General features: G+C 36.4%; 1 protein-coding gene across 4 annotated transcripts in view; it reads left to right on the forward strand.

The window, feature by feature from the left end:
* The window catches only part of SIK2 (salt inducible kinase 2), a 134,207-nt gene that overhangs the window by 11,161 nt on the left and 99,297 nt on the right, over nt 1-23,749 (forward strand). For all 4 annotated transcript variants that reach the window (XM_033434629.2, XM_004273424.3, XM_033434633.2 and 1 more), the window contains exons 2-3: nt 957-1,073; nt 3,749-3,812. In XM_033434629.2, the coding sequence (XP_033290520.1) occupies nt 957-1,073; nt 3,749-3,812 (181 nt within the window). The remainder of the gene's footprint in view (nt 1-956; nt 1,074-3,748; nt 3,813-23,749) is intronic.

A 23,749-nucleotide genomic window follows, 5' to 3' on the forward strand; every position in this document is an offset into this window, starting at 1 on the left:
ATATAAAAAATTACCCTGAAACAACAACATAAGACTGAATTATGTTCAGAATGCTTTTGGGTAGAATGTGAAGTACATTTCAGAGTTTTTTCAGAACTTGTTAAAGTTTGGGAAGTTCCCAATTTTCTGAAAGTTTTATCTGAGTCAGAATAGCTTATTTCCTAACCAAATGCCAAATACTAATTTAAAAAAATTAGTTCTTTTTGGTTCCATGAAGAAAGTACGCGATTGTTGATTTCTGACTACCTAGTTATTCACCTTCAGATGCATTTCCTTCAAATTGTTAACTTTTGAGTGGTTTGGGTTCCTATCTAGTTATGACAGGAAGAGGCCACATTTTTTGAAATCAAATTCCTTTAAGGAAGTAAAAATTTAGTGTGATTACTAACATTTGAGTTTTTGCACTTGATTTTTAAAAGAAAATTTAATCCAATTGGTATCTTTTCATGTAGATGAGTTTTAATTATTTACACTTAGTTTTTTTCCAGAAAGGTATATCTCTATGCTTTGGAACCTATCACTTGCTTTTCTAGAACAATTGTATTTCAGTATAAAAGAAACTGTCTTTTTCTTGGCTGATCATTTGTTTATAGGTACTTTGCAGTGGGATGATAACTAATCGAAACTGCTGAGATTTTATTTTTCCGGTTTTTAAATGGAATAAGGAGTTACAGTTGTACTGAAAGAGAAATATGTTTTATTCAAGTAACTTTGCAGGGTTATTCTTCATAGCACATTAGAGACACTCCCAAACAATCTGCCACAGTGCCTTATACATGGTAGATGTTTAAGAAATACTTGTTGAATGATGAATGAATGAGCATTGAATTTAAGCTAGTTATCATCGTCACAGGGACCTACAGGCGAAGTCTTAGATGTCATTTTTTTTAAAAGATTCTTAACTGGAAATGTTAACCATTGTATACTAATTGTATTTATTTGTGTCTGGGATGCAGGTGGCGATAAAAATAATAGATAAGTCTCAGCTGGATGCAGTGAACCTTGAGAAAATCTACCGAGAAGTACAAATAATGAAAATGTTAGACCACCCTCACATAATCAAACTTTATCAGGTATGACTTAGCTTTACACCTCTCCATGCTTTTTACATTCAATACTCTATTTTACATCATCATTTTTCTCTTTTATGTTAGTTTTTTTAGTCTATAAAAAGATAACTATATGCTTTTATTCATCTGAATACATCCATTTTTCTATATTTAAATTAAAAATTAAGAAATAAAAAACTGCTAGCAGCTTAATTTTAAGTTGTCTCTCAGACTGTAAGTTATTTGATTGCCAAGTTTGTAGTTGTGCGTTTATGATAACATGCTTAAACCTACTGGGTTTTGGTGGTGGTACCATTAATGAGGATATGGCAGTTTTGCTTACTTAAAAAATATATTGTTTATGTTTTATGAAATACAAAGGCTAAAATAGTATATTACTTAGTGGCATACTTTATAATACCTAGAGCCAAATGTTTATTTTGGAGGGGGTTCTTTTATCAGATAAAGTAAATAAGTTACTTTTTTTTAATTAACTTTATTAAGATACAGTTTTGTTAAAATAAGCTGCACCTCTTTCAAGTGTAAAGCCATGTTTTTTTTGTTGTTGTTTTTTAAAATTTATTTTATTTTTGGCTGTGTTGGGTCTTCACTGCTGTGCGTGGGCTTTCTCTAGCTGTGGTGAGCGGGGACAACTCTTCATTGCGGTTCGCAGGCTTCTCATTGTGGTGGCTTCTCTTGTTGCGGAGCATGGGCTCTAGGTGCACAGGCTTCAGTAGTTGTAGCACACGGGCTCAGTAGTTGTGCCTTGCGGGCTCTAGAGCGCAGGCTCAGTAGTTGTGGCGCACGGCTTTAGTTGCTCCACAGCATGTGGGATCTTCCCGGACCAGGGCTCGAACCCATGTCCCCTGCATTGGCAGGTGGATTCTTAACCACTGCACCACCAGGGAAGCCCAAGCCATGTTTTTGTAAAAGGAAGATTTTTCTCAGATTTTTGAAGAGTAATTTATATTTAAGAATGATAATGTAATATAAAACCCTTTTTTATATTTCTATTCCTTAATATTTAGAATTTTTATATTGGAAAACTGTTTTTAAGCTAAAATGTTACAGTATGCTAGTCTATGACTTTGATCTCTAAAGTATGATGTGTGTACCTAGTGGTGTGCTGGGCTCAGCCTGTACTTGCTTGTGAGAGCTGATTGTTAAATTTTCAGAACTTTTGTGAGCCAGTTAACACCATGTTAGTGTCAATAGCTCAAAATCAGCGACGGTAGGAGTATTTTTACACCACAGAAATTGGTTTACAAGTCAGGCTCTTTTTTTTTTCCTCAGAGAGCTAGTGCTAGCACGCTACTCTGTGCACTCAAATTGGTTAGCACAAGTATCCCTTGGGGTATAATAAGAAAATATTAGAACTTCTAATTCTGTTTATCTTTTATATTTATCTTCTTGTGTGCCTCTTATAATGTATATAATATATTTATAAAATGGCACAAGTATGTAATTTGTGTCTCTATGTGTATATACTCATAAATATATATACATATATGTGTATATATACATTTACCTCTATACATACATACATGTATATATTTGGCTAAATGACTTTATCAATAGAGATTTATAATGTAAACCATGTGGAGACCATTGGAGAGCATTACTGTTAGTTGAGAATGAGAGACTATGGTGTGCCACTCAAAACAATTCCTAAAACTGCAGAGGGCCTCTTAGAGCAAAGTTATGTCAGAGTGTTTCTCCCCTTAGGCTTCTTCTTTTTTTCCCTAAAGAGGATACTTATAAGAAACTAATCACATCCTTAGAAGTCTGATGACCCATAACTCAAACTGAGGTTAAAACTACCATGATTCTTCAACTATACTTCAATTAAAAAACAAAACAAACAAACCAAAAAACTACCACGATTCACATGATAATTCTGTCTTTATATGAACTCCAATAATCAGTTACATTAACTTACTGTTGGAGTTGTTTAGACCCAAATTGTAGGTAGCTCTTAGTTTTCAGACCTGTTTTAGGAATAGTCCTAAACTTAAATGTTAGAGCAAAATTAGTTTTTAGCCTTTCAGTAGATAGCACTTAAATATTACATTGTTAGCATGTGCCAGTATGTATGTTCCTTTCTGAATTTAGAAAAACTAATTTAAATAAAAGTGTATAGCAGTGGAGCTATGAAGAAGCTTTTGAACAATGTTTTAAAATAACAGTACTTTGTAAAAATATGAAAGTATAGTAGCTAGGTTACTTTGTGCCAGATTAGCTAGGTTACAGGCCAGATTACCTGAGCTCTATTTTATAAGCTCTACCATATAAACACAGCTAGAAAAGTCAGTGAGGAGGTAAAAAGTTGATCTTCAAAATTCCTGTTACCTATATTAGTATTTTTCAAACATGAATGTGCATTATAGTCACCTGAAGATTTTGTTAAAATGATAATTCTTTGTCAGTAGGTCTGGCATGGGATCTGAGATTTTGCATTTCTAACAGAAGCCTGGGCAGTGCCGCTGCTCCTGCTGCTGGTCTGTGGACCACATTTGGAAGATGAAGGGTCTAGATTTTTCACAAAAATATTAGCATAAGGATATTGTCAGTCTTGTAAACCTCACCAGCTTCTGAATTATTCATAACTTGATACTTTTATTAGTAGTTTTAATTTAGGTAACTCCGTAGAATGTTGCAATCTTTTCCTGTGAGACTAATGTGGAATTATTTATCAATAGGTAATGGAGACCAAAAGCATGTTGTACCTTGTGACAGAATATGCCAAAAATGGAGAAATTTTTGGTAAGCACATTTCTTTCCATTTTTTTTTTAAATTTGAAAATGTCAGTAAGCTTTATGAATAGAGTATCTTCTATTAATTCTCCTGCTTATTTAAAAGTTGCTAACATGAATTAGAAATTTTTAAGCATTAGAACATAATAAAATATCCAGTAAGCTAAAGATATGGAATATAATTTAGTCTCTTGTATTTATGATATTAAAGCTATTGCTTAATTCTTTCATCTGTGTTAGAGAGATTGGAGAATCAAAGATAGGGGGAAACTTTCAATCATATTGCAAAGGAGATTTTCTTTCATTTATCTTCCTTTTTACCTTTCTTTCCAGGGTAAAGATAGTCAGATATTTATTGAGCTTGTACTATGTCTCAGACATTGTACTAGGTGTAGGGGATACAGTGATGACCTAAATAACACAGTCCCTGCTATTGTGGATCTTATAGTTTAGTAAGCTGTTAACTTTAGCTATAAGACCTCTGGGAAGTCACTAAACTTCTCTGGGACTCAGTTCCTTTGTCTCTAATAAAAAAATATTTGATTAATTGGTTCCTATGATCCACTCTAACCCTTAAAAAATTATAACTATTTTATTGGTTTTAGCTTTCATCTATTTTATTTTTACTTTATGGAGCAAGAACACTGTAGGTAGTCTAAATGTTTTGTTTTTTAACCTAAATTTAGTCCGAAATTGTTTTTTAAACAGCTTTATTGAAGAATTCACATACAGTAAATTGCGCGCATATAATGTGTACAATTTAATAAGTTTTCACACACAGATGTATGAAACAGACCACCACCACAGAAGTTTCTTTGTGACCCTTTGTAACCTTTCTTGCCCCACCTCACCACCAGGCAAGCACTGATTTGTTTTCTGTCACTATAGATTAGTTTATGTCTTCTACAGTTTTATTATATAAAGGTGCTTATATAGTCTGTACCCTTTCTTTGTCTGGCTTCTTTTTCTCAGTTTAATTATTTTATGATTCATCCATTTTGTTGCATGTAATAACATATCGTTTCATTTTATTGTAAGTAGTATCCAATTTTGTAAATATACCCCAAGTTGCTTATCAATTCATGTATGGATAGACATTTGGATTGGTTTCAGTTTGGGGCTGTTACACATGAATTGCTATGAACATTCATGTACAAGTCTTTAACTTACAGTCTACCCTCAAGTAATATTCACCACTTCACATAGAGTGTAAGAACCTGGCAATAATATACTTCTGTTTAACCCTTCCTCACCGTTATTTCTTTGTCATACATTTTATTTATACCTATTTTATAAAACACAAAATACAGTGTCATTAATTTTGTTTAAAAAGTCAATTATGTTTTAAAGAGATTTCAATATTTTAAAAAATCTTATACATTTACTAGTGGAGTTACCATTGCCACATCTCTGTATGTAGATGCATGTTTTCATCTTCATTCCTTTATATGGATACATATTTTTATCTGGCATCATTTTTCTTCTGCCTGAAGGACTTTATTTAGCATTTCTTGCAGTGGAGGTCTGTTGGCGATGAAATCTTTCAGCTCTTGTATGTCTAAAATAATCCTTATTTTGTCTATTTTTAAATGATATTCGTACTGGGTATGTAATTCTAGGTTGACTTTTTTCCTTTCAGTGCTTTAAAGATATTGCTCCACTGTCTTCTCATTTGCATTATTTCTGACAAGAAATCTGCTGTCATCCTTTTCCTTTATTCTTCTATATATAATGTGCCTTTTTTTCCCTCTGGCTGCTTTCAGGATTTTCTGTTTACCACTGGTTTTAACAGTTTGATTATGATGTGCCTTTGTGTGGTTTTCTTCATGATTCTTATGGTTGGTGTTCATTGAGCTCCTTGAATCTGTGAATGTTAAGTTTCCATCAGATTCAGAAATTTTTCAGCTATTATTTTGCTGGCCTCTTTGTCAAAGACTCCAGTTGCACATATATTAGGCTGTTTGAAATCCTCCCACTGCTCACTGATTCCAATTTTGAAAATTCCTCTTTCTGTCTGTATTTCATTTTGGATAATTGCTATTTCTATGTCTTCAAGTTATTTAAATTCTTTAGCTATTTGTTTCAACTAGAAGCTTCTTAGCTGAAGTGGTGTGGGCTTTGAAGCCAAAAAGATCTGGTCTGCAATGCTGGCTATACCATATTAATTGTCTTTCAAGAAATCTTTATTGAAAGCTGACTATATGTCCCACACTGTTCTGTGTGGGAAGAGTACCACAATGAAGAAAACAGACAAAAATTCCTTTTCTCAGGAACCTTGCCTTTCAGTGTGGGGAGAGAGACAATATGCAAAATAAGTAAACTGTATAGTGTACTAGATGGTGGTACATGCTATAGCAATAAAGCAAGGAAGGGGGCATGTGGAGTGGGAGAGTTGATTGCAATATGAAATAGAGTGGTCAGGGAAGGCCTCGCTGACATTTGAACAGACTAGAAAGTACAGCCATATAGGTATGGGGAAGAGAGGGTGGCCCAAGGAGAGGGAAGAATAAATGCAAAGCCCCTGAGGCAGCAGTGTGCTTGGTGTGTTCAAGGAATAGCAGGAAGTCCAGTGTAGGTGGAGAGAAGCAAGCAAGAGGGAAGAGCAAGAGCTAGCAAGGAGGAATATTAGAAAGGTCAGACGAGGTCAGAAAAGTAAATGGGAGGCAGGAGTGGGGCAGATTTGGGGGCTTTGTAGACCATGTAAGGACTTTGGCTCTTACCTTGAATAAAATTAGGGAACCATTAGAGAGGTGTTTGAACAAAGAAGTGATTGTATCTAAGCTAACATTTTAAAAGCATCACTGGCTGCTGTGTTGAGAATAGATTGTAGTGAGCAAGGATGGAAACAGGGAGACCAGGTAGGAGACCAGTAGTCCCAAGTGAGAGATGATTATGGCTCAGGCCAGGGTAGCAGTAGTGTACATGGTGCCAGGTGGTCACTCACGGTATGTTTTGAATGAGTAGAATCAGTAGGATTTCTTGAGAGATGGAGACCACCCAAGTAGGGAATATGATTAGGAAAGAGACCAATGTCTGATCCCCAAGGCACTCAAACATTAAAACCTCAGGAAAATAGAAAGAACTAGCAAAGAAGACAGAGAAGAAAACCAAGAGAATGCAATGTCTTGGAAACCAAATGAAGAAAGTGTTCTCAGGAGGATAGAGTGAACATCTCTGTCAGATGCTGCTGATAGTCAAGAGACATAAAGAATGACAATTGACCATTGTATCTGTTTTGGTGGAGTGAGTGAGCCAAAGCTACACTGAAGAGCAGATGAGAGAGGAAAATGGAGAGAGCCAAACAGAAAACTCTTAAAAGGATTTCCACTTCAAAAAGGGAGAAAAAAAAATGAGAAGGTAGTTGAGGTCAAGGGAAGGATTTTGTTTGTTTTTTGCGGTACGTGGGCCTCTCACTGTTGTGGCCTCTCCCATTGCGGAGCACAGGCTCCGGACGCGCAAGCCCAGCGGCCATGGCTCACGGGCCCAGCCACTCCGTGGCATGTGGGATCTTCCCGGACTGGGGCACGAATCCGTGTCCCCTGCATCGGCAGGCGGACTCTCAACCACTGCGCCACCAGGGAAGCCCCATTGGAATATTTTTTAAAGCTCCGGGCTGTAGTTTTATGAGTAAACTAGATAGAAATGGCTATCATATGTTAGGTGTCATTTCTATGAAAATAGAATATTCTAAGTTGCTACTTCTTGCTAAGACCATTGATGATGAAGGTTTGGATCACATTGTTTTATATAAATTGAAGCATAATTTGGGGATTTTTCATGTAAAATAGCTAGAGTAAATATGGAAGATAAGACAGAGTAAACTGTAGTTTCAAGTAATTACAGGCAAAGCCAGCGAGTTTCTAAGGTGGAGCCCATGAAGACAGTAAAATAGAAGTGGGAAGATGCAGTCCATGGAACATTAATCAAGTAATGAAAAATATGTATAATGTTTTAAGTGAATTCTGAGCCAAAATGTTTTCAGTCTGTTTTAGATGAAACAGAACCACAGAAACAATATTCAACTATGTATTAAGAACTATATATTAAGATTTAATGTTCATGTTTATAATGTTGGAATTACTCTTTACAAATATACCTTTAGTGCCTCCTCTGTGCGGGAGGGCATTGTGTTCCTTTTTTTTCCCTTAGTTTTGTATTTAGGTGGCCAGCAAGTCATACTCTGTGTTCTTGAAAAATAACTTGAAATTAAACCCTTGTGTTTCCACAGTCATCACCTTTATCTAGGCTTTCATCCCCTCATGTCTCAATTATGAAGACCTCATGTTTTACCACGCCCTATTTCTTTTCCAGTCAAGTACATTTCTGATATATTTCCTGTTTAATCTTCCCCAACTATTATTTTTGTTATATTACTACTGTGTTCATTAACCTTTACTTACCTTCCTATTATTTATTGGATAAAATTCAGAATCTTCAATCTGCAAATAGGATAACTCAACTAAGTAAATGGATGTGCCCAGCTATTCCTTACATAGGTCTACAGATTATCCTTAGGTAAGGACAACCAAATTGCCTCAATTAATAATCAGTCTCCCTCCCTTCCTTCCTTCCTTCCTTCCTTTCTTTCTCTCTTCCTTCCTTTCTTCCTTCCTTCCTCCCTCCCTCCCTCCCTTCTTCCCTCTCTCTGTTTGTTTCTTTCTTCCTTTCCATTTTTCTTGGTCTGTATCTTTCTATCTTACAAGTTTTTATTTTTACAAAAGTTAAACATGTACTAAAGTAAGAAGTCAAATAATTCTGCAAGATTCGTTACCAAAAAATACCTGTTTCCCATCCTCTTCCCCACCCCCATTTCCCTTTCTCAGAGGCAACCACTTGTACTTCTTTCAGCTGATTAATTTAGATTTACCTCCATTTTCCTAAGTAATATGCTTATATTGCAGCTTCTAGCTTTTTCTGTTTAAGGCACAATCTTTTGATAGTTTTTGAATTCTTTCCCTACTGCTATAAGTAAGAAGCATATGTTAGAGAGGTGTTAGGAGCAGTTGTGGAAGACCTTGAGTGTTTGGATAAAGGGTTAGGATTATTTGTCAGAGTGGGCATTTGTGAGCCAGAAGGTGGTGAAGAGCCAAAAGGTGATGATATGTGTAAGGACTTTTAGGAAGATAAGTCCAGCAGGTGTGTGTAGTCTGAATTAGAGGAGAGGAAGGAGGCTATTTAGGGGACTGTTTTTATTGTCTAGAGGTAAGAGGCTGAATGCCTAGATTAAGATGTTAGTTGTTAGATTCATGAGAAAAGATTTTAGGCAAAAGGCATTTCCACAATAGCAACAAGCCATATTTATTGAGTACTCCCTCTTTGTTGGGTACTATTTAAAATACTTTACATAATTTATTTATTGAAACCTCACAAAAACCTTGTAAGATAGGCACTGAAAGATTCAATAATTTGTCCAAAGTCACACAGCAAATAAGTGGGAGAGTTTGAATTTGAACCATGCAATTCCAGAGGCTGTACATTAATAATTACTATCTGCCATCTCTCAAGAGTTCTTATTGACTGTCAAGAGGAAAACATCGAGAGTTAGGATTTAAAGCAAATGTGACTGAAGAATATTTGTGATATGGTTGACAGCAATAGAGAGGCCTCGTTCCCAACTAAAAAATTACAAATTAGATTTTAGATGTACTGTTGGAAATAATATCAGGACATTTAGTTTGATGTGAGCTGTTGGCAGTTGAAGATAGAAACAGGTAACCTTCAAAAGAGAACTTAAATTCAACACTAAAAAGACAAACAACCCAATTTAACAAACGTGCAAAAGACTGGAACCAAACACTTCACAAAAGAAGATATATAAATGGCCAATAAGCACATGAAAAATTACTAAATGTTATTAGTCATCAGAGAAATGCAAATTAAAAGCTACAATGAGATAACATTACATATCAACTAGAATGGTTAAAATTTAAAAGATTATATGAAATGTTAGGAGGATATAAAGCAGCTAGTATTCTCATTCATTGCTGGTGGGAGTGTAACATGGTGCAGCCACTTGGGAGAGCTATTTTTCAGTTTTTTACAAAGTTAAGCTTATATCTATCCTGTTACTGAGCAATTCAGTTCCTAGGTATTTACTCAAGAAAAATGAAAACAAATATTCATAAAGTGACTTGTACAAGAATATTCATATAGCAACCTTTTTCACAAGCAGGAACAACCCAAATGTCCATCTGCAGGAAAATGTATCCAAAACAAATTGTGGTATAGCACAAATTGTGGTATAGCAATACAGCAGTACAGGAAGATGACACAGCAATAAAAAGGAATAAACTACTTATACATGCAGCAACATAAACAAGCTGCTAAAACAGGCAACAATAATAATATTACAAGGGGCTTTCCTGGTGGCTCAGTGGTTGAGAATCCGCCTACCAATGCAGGGCACAGGGGTTCAAGCCCTGGTCCGGGAAGATCCCACATGCCACGGAGCAACTAAGCCCGTGCACCACAACTACTGAGCCTGCACTTTAGAGCCCACGAGCCACAACTACTGAGCCCGTGAACCACAACTACTGAGCCCGCATGCCACACTACTGAAGCCTGTGCACCTAGAACCTGTGCTCCGCAACAAGAGAAGCCACCGCAATGAGAAGCCCACGCACCACAGCGAAGAGTAGCCCCCATTCGCCACAACTAGAGAAAGCCCGCACGCAGCAACAAAGACCCAACGCAGCCAAAAATAAAAATAAATAAATAAGTAATAATAATAATAATGTTACAAGAAGCTGAAAAGTGGTTGTCTCTTTTCACTCTTTCTGAGGAGAGGGGAAAATTGACTGCAAAGGGATAAGAGGGAACTGTCTTGAGTGATGGAACTGTTTATTTTTGTTTTGAGTGGTGGTTATATAGAGTATGCCATTATCAGAACTCATCTAAGTAACCACCTAAGAATTTGCATTTTATTGTATGTAATTTATACCTCAGTAAATCCTTTTCTGTCAAAAAAGGGGAGTTTAGTAATAGAGGTATAGATTTGACAATTATCTGTGTAGAAGTATGAGTGAAGCTATAATTAATAATGAGACCTCAGAGAGAAGGCAGCTAAGAAGTGAGTTTTGTTTATGCCTTCATTTAGGAGGCAGGTGGGTAAAGTGGAATTGGTAAAGTAGAAGAATATCTTGGGAAGTAAGGATAGTTTCTGGCCTGATTAGACAAGCGAGGGTTTAGAACGAAGAGGGGTATGTTTGGTCATTAAGAGATCATCAATGCTTTGAAGAGAGTACTTTTCAATAAATTGGGAGGTAAAGCCAAATTTCAAGAAGTTATGTACATATGGATGGTGAGAAAAGGGAGAAAGTATTATAAAATTATTTTGAGGTTTTTAAGGTAGAAAGAAGGAGAGAAGGAAAGAATTGAGGGATAATTGGGGTCTATAGAATTCAGTATTATATCATGCTTTTTTTGTGGTGTTGGTCTTGGTGTTTGAAGAAGCTAAAAAAGAAAAGAATATAGGCAGGAAAGAAGACACAGTTGGTGAAACAAGGGTAAACAAGAGACAGTGGGATCAAGAGCACAGAGGGCATGGTTAGCTTAGAGGAGAGGAATTCCTTCTTTGAGAAAGTGTGCATGGGTGCAGTTACAGTGAGAATTAGAGCTTGTGCTAAGGATATGGCTACAGAGGTACTTCGGAGGAAATAGAAGGAAGATGAATTTGTTAATATAGAATAGATTTAATTCATTCTGTAATGTAGCAGATGAGACATCAGGGAAAGAGCAATACATTAGACATAAGGTTTAGAGCAGCTGGCGGTGTTCATATGACAGTCAAGGGATGAATAAAAGCGTCAGTGATTAGCTTTGTGGGAGGGAGTTCATGGTAGACTCATAGTCAGCAGTGCTTTCCAACCCAGGAGGGGAAAGAGTAGACAGTATGAATGGCCCACGTTGGAGAATGGAATGGTACAGGACAAATGCATGTAGGACTTGAGCAGTGTTGAAGTGGCTGACCATGAGATCCAAGTTGAGGAGGGAGATAAGTGAAACAGCAAAGGGGTCTCATGAGCTGAGAACAGAACAGTGGAGCGACTGAAGGTTAAGAAGAGGGTGAAGTACTTTTGGAGAAAACATTCATATACAAAAAAATAAAAACTCTAACCTTGAGTCTGTACATAACTTCCCAGCAGCTTGCCACTTTCAAGTTCTCTTCTGCTCCTGGCACTGATTGCCCTAACTGCGCCCTGCTAATTCAGGAAAGGCCGTAGGTCTTTGCACTCTCCTCATCTGTTCCTTCTTTGCATAGAGAGAGGTTTCCTGTGCCATCTGGTTTTCTTGCTTCATCTGACTAGGTTTAGGCCAAAAAAGTGATTTTGGTGGCGTGCTGAGAATGCATCTACAGTGCATGATTCATGCATTATGAGGCTACGGTGTTTATGCCCTTTATTTTTGTTTCGTTAATTAGATTGCACCTCATTCCATAAATGGCTGAGGTAGCTTTAAGTGAAAATAATACAAAAACAATAATTGTAAAATATAAACAAGAATAAAGAACTGAATCAGAAAACACATGTAAGAGTAGAAAACAACCACGGGAGGTGGGGGAAGTGAACACAAATATGCAGGCAGTAAGGGCCTAAGCGCTTCAGGTTTGGCTGTAAGCTTTCTGGCTGTCAAAATGAAAAGAAGATATAGTCATTTACAGAATTTTATCTAAAAGAAAGAAAGGTACCTATTCTTCAAAGAAAGGAAAACTTTTCTTGGTAGTAAATTCTAGAATAAATTTTTCCTTTGGGGTTACTTATGAGAGGTACTAAGTAAGCCATATTTTTAAAACAAAAATCCAGTTAAAACTGTTAAAACTTTTCAGAGGCTTCATTGGTTTTGGAATAAAGTTCAGGAATCTTAACAAGGCCAACAAGGATGATTACACTGTACACATCTGAGCCTTAAAAACAGTAACAGTAAAGACTGTCATTCCTTGAACATTTGTCAAGTGCTAGGCATTGTGCTAAGTCCTATACATTTACTGTGCCACTTCGTCCTCTCAAAAATCTTTTAAGGTAGGGACTAGTAATATCTCCATATTACAATAGTGGAAACTGAGGAACAGGTTAAACCATTTGCCAGGTCGCAGAGCACTCAAGCAAATAAGCGACTTAACCAAGGCCTGAAGCCGTAGTCTGTCTTCAGAGCCTAAGTTGTGAATGACTCTACTATACTAACTGGTTATATGCCTTCTTAAAGTTTTTTGAACTTAACAAGCTTCTTCTGTCAGTGACATCACACATTACTCTTTCTTCTGTGGGAAGGATTCTCTGCCCTCCCCTATCCCCTTAAGCATGTCAGTTAATTGAATCTTGAAGGATATAATTGATTTAATCATAATTAATTAAATTATCATTAAAACTAAAGACAGGCAAAGCATGTAACAGTTTTGTCCACGATGGCGTATATAACGGTTCTTGATAGAGCTTCTTGAGTTGCCTTGGTCCCATATTCCTTCCTCATCTTTAATGGAAGTAGGAAGCATTTAAGCCCCCTGTCTTCAGTACTTTGGAAACTGGCTAGTGGACTTACCAAATCTAATGACCAAATCTAATCTAATGACCACGAAACCCATAACTATTCAGATCTTCATTTTGATTCTCAAATTAGAATGCATGAATTTCTGATTCCAAATCTGTGCTCCTGTTGATCTGGAGCCCTAGAGCGCTCTTTGCACTCTACATATTCAAGTCTTGCCTTTTTTAAAGGCCTAGTTGAAGTTCCATCTCTTCAGTAAAGTCTTTCTCAATGAATTCTATCCACATTAATTTCCTCTTTTGAAAGCATCTAAGTCTCTTTCCTGCACAACTCACTTTAGAATTTGTTTACATACTGCCTTTCATTGTTATTTAAGGTCTTCTTGTGTATCTCTTTATCTCTACTAGATTGTAAGCTTCTGCTGAGGACTTAGCACAATACACAGCATTTTATAAACACTTGTTGAATGAATGGTGTAATAGTCTACTTTGGCCTTATACACCTTGTTTACTCGGTGAAGACAACAGGTGAACACTGCCAGGTGAAGTAGTCTGAAGGTACTTCTTTGTTCAGATTTTGAAAGGAGTTTTCTGTCGGACTACTTTACAGGAGATAAACATGAATGAGGAAATACTAACTGAATCAAGGGAGAAAATTGGCTTCCTCTAGTGTACTGAGCAGTTTTTGAGTACTTACTGGTAGTTACCACCCTATAGTTATATTCTTTCTTCCAACTCCCACGCCTCCCTAAAATAAGCTTTTTGGAGTATAATGATAAATAAGAGCATATACATTTAATCTGAGTAATTTTTGTTTCCCATTTCTTATATAGCAGTTGGTGCTCATCTCTGAAGGATATTATTTTCTTAATCTAGCAGCATGGAGTATGTAATGGCAAATGAATTTGCTAAAAAGAGCCTAGAGTTAGTTATAAATATAAGGTTTTGACTCAAATTTTCCTTTGGAATCAAAGGTGTGATTAATGAAAGTTATTCTGGATTCCTACATTCTTTAGAGCTCTTTCTCATGTTTGTCCATGTGGTTACACACAGAAAATGGTGCAAAATCTTAGGGTGGTCACCTTGTCAGACCGTTTCGGCACTGTTCAAACAATTAAACCGGCAGTCAGCAGATTCCGGCCTGGTAATTAAATTACCCAAGGCCTTTGTTTTCAGATTTCTGCTCCTTGATATTCTGTGTCTTTCCAGGCCAAGCATGTGCCTGAGTTTTATTGATTCATTTCCTGTCTTTCCCTTTCAGTGGTAACGTATTAGGATGCTGGCTCTGGTGACTGAAAAAGGGCTTTGTTTTAGCCAAAATACCTTTAGACACTTGGTTACTCAGAGAAACTAAGTGACAATTTTTGCGGCCTTTAGTTACTATCTTAACAGCATAAAGGTAATGTTAGAAGAGTTGTTCATTTGCCTTTCATTATACGTTTAAATAAACTTTGAAGGTTCTACTCACTTTATAGCACCAGTATGACTCTAACTTAAGTTTTAATTCTTTGGGTTTTGAAATTATTAACCAGGGTTCCAGGTGCGGTAGTGCTTAAATCTGTCCTCACTTCTCCAATTTCTTCCATCAGTGCTTTACTTTTGACCTTCATCATTTCTCACTTTAATTACTTCAGCAGCCTAAGGTCTCTTTGGCTCCAGATCTGTACCTCTTCTAATCCGTCTTCCATGTTGCTGTCAAAATGGTCGTTCTAAAATGCAGATCTGATCCTTGTCAGTTTTCTGCTTAAAATATTTCTATTGTTCCTCATTGCCTTTAGTGTATAAAATCAGGATTTCATATAGAATTAATGTAATAATGTAGCCCCTATCTACCTTCCCAATGACATCCCCCTCACATGTTTTATGAACTTAATTAACTGAACATAATCTATTGTGCAGATGTATCGGCAAATGTTGCTTTCACGTGCCTGAGGATAGATGTCAATGTAGAAAGATATTAAATTGGTGTGTACTTCAGAAGGGGTATGTAAATGTTGAGTTCACACAGATAAAATTAGCCTGTCCTTGGACATAAAATTTAGGATATTTCCTTTTGAATTTTTATTAGACACTTGTAACAGTTACTTTATCTAATTGGATTACTTATAAATTTTTCTAGTTAACTTTTAGGGACTGCTAACTGCATGAAAGAGCCGCCATGATTCATGATCCAAAAAGTTGCTGTTGGTCTCCCCTCATCTTTTTAAAATTCGATCAGACATTAAAAGAAAAATCCCAAGTGAGGTCTGTGTGCTAGTCCTAGATCTGACTTCTAATACAAACATCGTGGGGTGAGCCATGTAACATTTCTGAACCTCAGTGTCTTCTAGAAATGAGGGAATTGTTTATTAAGTACTATGTGTTTGATACTATGCCTAGTGTGGGGGATTGAAAAGAAAAAAATAAGTGACTTGACTACTGTACTAGAAGAGTTCATGGTCAGTTTTCTAGGTCTAAAGAGCTGATGTCTACAAATCTTAGGTAACAGTTTTCTGAACATTTGATGAATGAAATGGATTTGTCAGAAATGATTAAATAAATTGTTTTTAAGCTTCACATGTTTGGAAATATAAGCATAACAGGCCTTAATTGAATAGACTAGTTTCTGAAAAGCAGTCCAGTTTTCCTGTTAACTTCTGTATTAATTTCAGCTATCTCCTGCTGATTATTGGCAGCTTGCCTTTAGTTATGGTTCAAAGCTGACATTCTGTTCTGTGAGCAGTGAGCTTCTCCCATGTCTGGCAGCTGTAGCTGCAGCTAGGCTACAGTGAAGGGAGAGGGAGAAGCATCAGCTCTTCTGCTCTTGGCCATAACCATACCCAGCCGAATTCTGTTAATGTGAGGCTTTGGCAGTCTGTGTTTTCTGTGTCTTTAAACATGAATTTCTATTAAGTGAACCATTGTATTTAGGAATTTCAGTAAGGTTGAATTAATTCAGAGAAAGCTATTTCTTTGTTTGTGAAAGGGGAGAACCAGAGGTAGAATTTATCTGCTGATTAAGGTGGTAAGAGAGAGAGATTTCCTACTTAGAGTAAATTGGGAAACCATAGTCCACATAGGGAATGATCTTTTCTTCCCCTTTTGGAGAATATTCTTCTTTCAGAAAAAGGTCTCTGAAAGAGACCACTGAGACCTTATACATCTGAAAATGCCTGCATTTTATCCTCATACATGAATAGATAGTCTGTGCTATTGCTCCATGTCTACTTTTGAAATTTTATTTTTTTATTTCTGTCACAGGAATACATTGTTTAGAGAGGGTCTGTTGTATATCAGATACAGTTCTAGGTGCTCAGAACACATCAATAAACATATAGTCCTTTCCGTCTTAGACCTTATATTTTAGTGAGAGTGTTTTAGGTTGGGTGGATTAAAAGAAAATGTACTATGTCACTGTTTCAGAGAAGGTAAGAAGGGTAGGAAAACGAGGATGGGGATGAAGATTTGTTCCTTTATAAAAGGTGGTCAAGGAAAGCCTCTCTGATACATATTTGAGCAGAAACCTGAAGAAAGGTTGTATAGGAGTAAATATTTGAAACCTTACATGCCTTGAGATCTTGCATGTCATCCATAATATTTAATAGTTTGTCTTGGAATCGAATTTTAAGTTGGAAATACTTTCCCTTCAGAGTAATGAGGACATTGTCCCATTATTTTGTAGTTTCCAGGATTGCTTTTGAAAAGCTTTGAGTGATCCAGTTCCTGATGCTTTGTTGAGAATTATTGGTTTTTGTCTGTGAGTTCCTACGATCTTCTCTTTGTCCCCAGTCTTCTGAAATTCCACAATGATACAACTTAGTGTAGGTCTGTTTTGCTTCAGAGTGTTGAGCTATTGGTGAGCCCTTTTAATCTGGAAACTCATATACTTTGGTTCTAGAAAATTGCCTTGAATTACTTAGTTGATGGTTTCCTTCCCTAATTTTCTTTTTCTTCTCTCTCACGAATGCCTATTATTCAGATATTGACCCTCCTGGACTGGCCCTTGAATTTTCTTTTCTTTTTTATTCTCCTGTTATCCATGTTTTTGTCTTTCTGTTCTGCTTTCTGGGGATTTTATAAAAGTTTTCTTCCAACTTTTCTTTGGCTATCATATTTTTGATATCTGTAAGTTTATTTCTTTCCCTGATTGTTCCTTTAAAAGGAACACCTGTTTCTTATTTGATGATTTTACAATTTCTTAGCTCTCTGAGAACAATAATTTTGCTGCATTTTCTTCTCCTTTTTTCCTCCAGTTTGATTTTTTTCTGTTGTTGTGGTTTATGTATTTTATGTTAGGAGGCCTTTTTAGATGATTACTAGACGTATTTGGTTGTCAATTCCTGGCAAGAACGAGGAACTAAGAAGCTGACTAGACACTAAGCCAGTGGATGGGATTTGTCAGCTATGAGTTTAACTATAGGAGTGATCTGACTGTGTTCTTTTATTAGAGATACCCAGTGTTTGTATATTCACTCTTGAGTGGACAAGAAGATTCTTCCAGTCTTCTACCAAGAGGGTAAAAGCTTGGTTACCTCATGGGTAAGGAAGACTGAGGCATGTCAGTATCCAGTATGCATATGTTTATGTAATCCTCTTGTTTTCAGTGGTATCCCTGTCCTCAGCTGTGCCTAGGATCCCTAGTTTAGGAACCCTCTGTTTTAGTCTCTCAAGAGACTAAGCCTCCAGATTTCTACTAGAGTAGAAGTCAGGGCACACACCCAGTTACGTAGAATGAGGGTTGAGATTTGGGGATTGAATTGCTTCTTAAAACATCTTCAGCTGATCACCCTTAGTTTAGCTTCACTCATACCAACTTTCAGAGTTCCTTGTGCCATCAGTTCCTGAGTTTTGGGGGAATTCTTCTGGGTCAGTTATACTGATTCAAGGTATTTTCCATTGCTGAGGCTTCAGGTTTCTCAAGTCAATTGAGGTTTGTATTTCAACACTGAAGCTTTTTGTTTCCAAGTTCTACAATTGGTTCTTTTTCCCATTTCCTATTTTTTTTCCTTAGATGTGATTTATTCCCTTATGTCTGGGAAGATAGTAAACATATATACTTATCTCTAGATGTTCCTTTTTTCCTCATCACTGTGTTTTCCTTTAAATACTTGAACATAATTAAAATAACCCTTTTATTGTTAGTTTTTGATAATTCCATCATTTATATCATATCTGGGTCTGTTTCTATGGTCTGTTTTTCTCCTGGCTATGGGTTACATTTTCCTGCTTTTTGTTACGTCTAGTGCTTTTTTTTATTGGATGCCAGACATTGTGAACTTTACATTGTCAAGTCTTTGGATTTTGTCATCTTTTCTTAAAGAGTGTTGAGATTTGGTAGGCAGTTAAGTTACTTATAGTTCTTTTTGATCCTTTCAGGTTTTGTTAGGGTGGATGTTAAAGTATAACCTTTACACTAGAAACAATTTAGCCTCACTACTAAGGTCTCTACTTGAGTGCCTTGAATGATCAGTGAGAACTCTCCACTTTGGCTGGTGGAAATTTGAATGATCTCAGCCCTATGTGAGCTCTGGGAACTATGTAGCTCACAGCACCCCAGTCATTCCTTGCCCAACCTTGTAGAATTTGATCTTGTACACACATATCTTAGAATTTAGCAAAGACCTAATGGCATCCCATGCAGATTAGTGAACTTTTTTTTTTTTTCTGCGTCACTCCCTCCTCTCCAGAACTTAGCCCCACATCTTCCAGAAACCTGAGACTTCTTGAATTCTCATTTCTGCCTCCTCTACTCCGCAAGACACCCGTGCTCTGCTTGGGATCTCGATCTCTGACCCTGCTCTGAAGTTCAGAGTGTGCCTCCACACAGAAAGTCAGGAGATCGTAGGCCTCACCTTGTTTGTTTCCCCTCTCTTAGGAATCATAGGTCTGTGTTGCCTTTTGTCCAGTGCCTAAACACTGTTTTTTATTGGATGCCAGACATTGTGAACTTTACATTGTCAACTCTTTGGATTTTGTCATCTTTTCTTAAAAGTTGTTTTATATATTTTGGCCAGTTTTCTAGTTCTTTTAAATAAAGGGTACATCTGGTTCCTGTTCTATATTATGGCTAGAAGTGGAAGTCAACATACTTATTTTAAAATCCTATCCCAATTATATTTTTAACTCTTTCTTTAGGTGTGTTTGTTGATTGAGCTTGTTTTCTGTCTTAAATGAGATTTATATTCCTCATGCATTTGCTCATCCTTTGATTACATATGTATTTTTATAATTGAAATTCCTTGTTAGACTCTTCTCAGCCTCTGTTTATGCAGCTTGCTTGGGAAGAGGGCTAAAACCTGCCATTGGAGTTTTCACTCAATTTTCAGTGAGAGTAAAGGAGCTAGTAGAAGTATTTCTGGGCTAGATATCCTGGTGGCTGATCTATTGGGAATGAATGTTTCCTTTTCTTTCTAGGTATCACCAGTCTCCTAGGACACCGCCCTGTCTCTCTAAGATCTTATACACAGTACTCCCTCCTGGGGTCATATACCCTCTGTCACTGCCAGGAGTGTTATGCAGGGGATGAATACAGGCTGATTTGGGTTGGCTGCACCCACTGTGGTATTCCAACTAATAATGCTGTTGATTACCCCTTGGTCCTCTTCTGTTCCTATATTCCGCCTTTGGGCATGGAGCACTGATAGTTCTGTGGCCATTTTGTATCTGTATTACCTTTGAAGATCCATATGGATCTTACCCTTGATTTTTCTCTTTAGTTTGATGTAGTCTGTTGTAAATCACAGAATATCCCCAGCTTCTAGCTCTTCAATTCCTTATGTTCTCAGTTGACGACTAATTAATTTTCAGTCATTTCCAGGATTCGATGTAGGAGGGGAAAACTGGCTAGTTCTCAGTTTTAGTTTTGCTAGTGAAGCACGCAAACTAATCTCTTTTGGTCCTGTGTTCAGTCATTTTTAATAGATTTGCTTTTCATTAAATATCAGAATTTTTAAAAAATATCTAGCTTCACTACTGGCAAAGTAAACGATAAGTATTACAACATCTTCTCTTTGCTTCATTATCCCACTATGGGCCATTTATTTGGCTCTTGATTCAAGAAATAATTATCAGGTTTCTTACCTAGGTATTTGAGGGGGAGGGTACTGTCTAAAGAGAGAATTAAAGATACAGCTATGCAAGAATATGGTATGTGATAAATGCTATTAGAAAGTATGAGAAAAGTTCTGAAGAAAGTCAGGAAAAAACAGACAATCATAACAAGCAGAGATAATTTGCAGGGTGAAGAGTTAACAAACTCAGTGACAATATAGCATCTGGGAAAGGTTTATCAGTGACCAACCACATGGCCAAGTCTACTTGCTTATTTTTAGTCCTCATTCTTTGTCTTCACTGCAGCAATCTGACACACAGTAAGCACTCTCTTTTTCTTGGAAATTCTTTTCTATGACAGGTTTCTTTTCCTGCTTAAGACTTGTCTACCTGTCTCATTTTTCCGTCCCCTAAGAGAAGGAATTCTGTACATTCTCTCACTGTGAGCTCCTCTATTCTGAAGGCTTCAGTGCCTCTAGGAAGATGATTCTCAAATTTTTGACCTGAGCCTTTGCATTAGCCTGACCTCCAGATCCTTACTTTCTACCTTGATATCTGGAGAATAAATTATAAAACTGAGCATATTCTCTTCTAAATAAGCTCTACCTATATCCAAAAGTCTGTCACCAGTTTGACAATTCTTATCACCACTGAATGTCTTTGACTCAGTCTTCTTCTTTATGTTATTATCTCCTTAGTTGCCTAGTCTTATAATTTTTTTCTTTAAAATGTTTTTCATTTCTGCTCTTTGTATTTCTATTACCTTAACCCTCATTTCATCGCTCATTAATTCACCTCCAGCTCATGATTAGCATTCTAAGTGCTCTCTCGCCTCTAGTAGTCCCTTACCAATCTATCCTATGCACAGTTGCCAGTTTAATCTAAAACAAATTCATTCACATTCTCATGGTTTTGTCTGTTGTAAAGTACCATTATCAGTTTATGTATCTTCTACTCCACTCTGAGTTTCTTGAGGGCAGGATCAATATCTATTCATTTTCTGTATCCTCAGCACCTAGTAAAGTGCCTTACACATAATAGGCACTCAGTAGTTGAATGAATGAGGTAGGGCTTGTTTCGATTTTAAGGTATATTAACGTTTTGAGGTATAGAGTAGTCAGGCAATCATTACAAATGTATGAATAGATTTTATTTTTCAATAACAACCTTTTGATAATAGCAAAAAATCTTTGAATATTGATTTTACTGATTCATGAAAAGTAGGCAGTACCTTGAGAGCCAAAAATAATAATAAAAATAACCAATTGGCATTATAGTAAGACAACATATTTAACACCTACCAGTGTCAAAGAAATGTAGAAAATCCTATTTTCCCACAAGGAACTGAGAAAAAGGGAAGCATTTTTCCTAACATATTAGCCACATGGCATATATCTCACGCTTTAGGTGACTGCTCTCAGGACTTCTGCTGTTGAGAGCAGTATTATTATCATTGATTTTGGAAAATTTAGATTTGCTTGAAATGAGAAAAGCTCTGCTACCTGTTAGTTTCACCTGTTAGTTTATTTGCAAACTTATATTCTAAATGTACAATATGTCTCATGCTGCGTAAAGTAAAGTAAAGGAATCTGAAGAAAAGGAAAACTAAAAGACTCACAAACTGTTGTGGGAAGGTTTTGCTTCTCCGTGGTTTGAGGAATTTGATTTACAAATCTAATACTGTCAATACGTTCTTGACTAACATACTTAAAAGCTTTCTGGACCTCTATTATTTATTTCAATTGGAATATGTGGTTACAAAAAATCAGAAAACCATAAAAGCCATTTCCATTTTTTGTTCCTATCCAGTCATTCTTCATTTACATGTTTTCCTTTTCTTTAAATTGAAGTATACTGGGAATTCCCTGGAGGTCCAGTGGTTAGAACTTGGTGCTCTCACTGCCGGGGCCTGGGTTTGATCACTGGTCAGGGAACTAAGATCCTGCAAGCTGCGGGGTGCAGCCAAAAAAATAAAAATAAAAATTGAATTATAATTTATGTACAATAAAGTACACATATCTTAAGTTTATAGCTTGATGAATTTTCTACTTATGATTCCTCTTAGGTACACATCTCCTAGGACAGGACAGAGAACATTTCCACTACCCTAGAAAGCTCCCTCATGTTCCCTCCCAGTCTGTATCCTCACAAAGTAACCATTAGCCTGATCTGTGTCACCATAGATTAGTTTTGCCTGTTTTTGCATTTCAGATAAATGGAATAATACTCTTTTATGTCTACTTCTTTTATTGAACCTATGTCTGTGAGATTCATCCATGTTATTGTATGTATCAGTAGTTCATTCTTTTAAGTTTACCTTTTTCACAAGAATAATACATTTTTTGAAGAAATTTTGGAAAATATGTAAAAGGTAGGGGTAGAAGTGGGGAGAAGAGAGAAGAAGACCCAAGACAAGTATTACTAAATTTTGGTTTATTTCCTTCAACTTTTATTCTCTGTATATGCACATAGTTTTCAGTAGTTAGAATCATGTTATTTAAGTTATTATGTATCCATTTGTTATTACATAACATATAAATATTTTTATTGCATAACATATAAGACTCTGAGCAAAGCCAGTTGTCCTTCTGTTTAGCCCAGGCTGAAATTACTAATAGGCTAGAATTTTCACTTACTCATTTAGTAATTCAACACATATTTGTTCAGCCTCTGTTTTTTGTTGAGTGCTGTTCCAGTCACCGTCCCAGGTACTAGGAGTAGAGCAGTGGACAAGACAGGCCAAGTCCCTGCTCTTCTGGAGGTTACACTCTACACTAGGGGAAGATGAATATTAAACAAGTAAAAGTAAACAAGAAATTTTCAGGTAGCAATAAGTGCTATGAAGATAACACATAGATATGAAGCTACAGGAACTCTCATATACTCTTGGTAGTATGTAAATTATTAAGTAAACTAAAATATAAATATACCTTGTGACCCAGAAATTTTGGGGGGTGTTCTTTTTTTTTTAATTGAAGTATAGTTGATTTACAAAATTGTGTTAGTTTCAGGTGTACAGCACTGTGATTCAGTATTTTCGCAAATTATATTTCATTATAGATTATTATAAGATAATGGGTATAATACCCTGTGCTGTACAATAGATCCTCGTTGCTTATCTGTTTTATATATAATAGTTTGTATCTGTTAATCCCATACCCCTAACTTGTCCTTCACCCCTGTCCTCTCCCCTTGGGTAACCACAAGTTCATTTTCTATATCTGTGAGTCTGTTTCTATTTACGTATACATTCATTTGTATTTTTTTTTTTAGATTCCACATATAAGTGATATCATATAGTATTTATCTTTGTCTGACTTATTTACTAAACGTAATATTCTCTTGGTCCATCCACATTGCTGCAGATGGCAGTATTTTGCTCTTTTTATGGCTGAGTAATATTCCATTTTGTGTATATGTGTGTGTGTATATCTGTGT

Source organism: Orcinus orca, chromosome 8 (assembly GCF_937001465.1).
Source record: "Orcinus orca chromosome 8, mOrcOrc1.1, whole genome shotgun sequence".
In the NCBI taxonomy this organism is placed as follows: Eukaryota; Metazoa; Chordata; class Mammalia; order Artiodactyla; family Delphinidae; genus Orcinus; species Orcinus orca.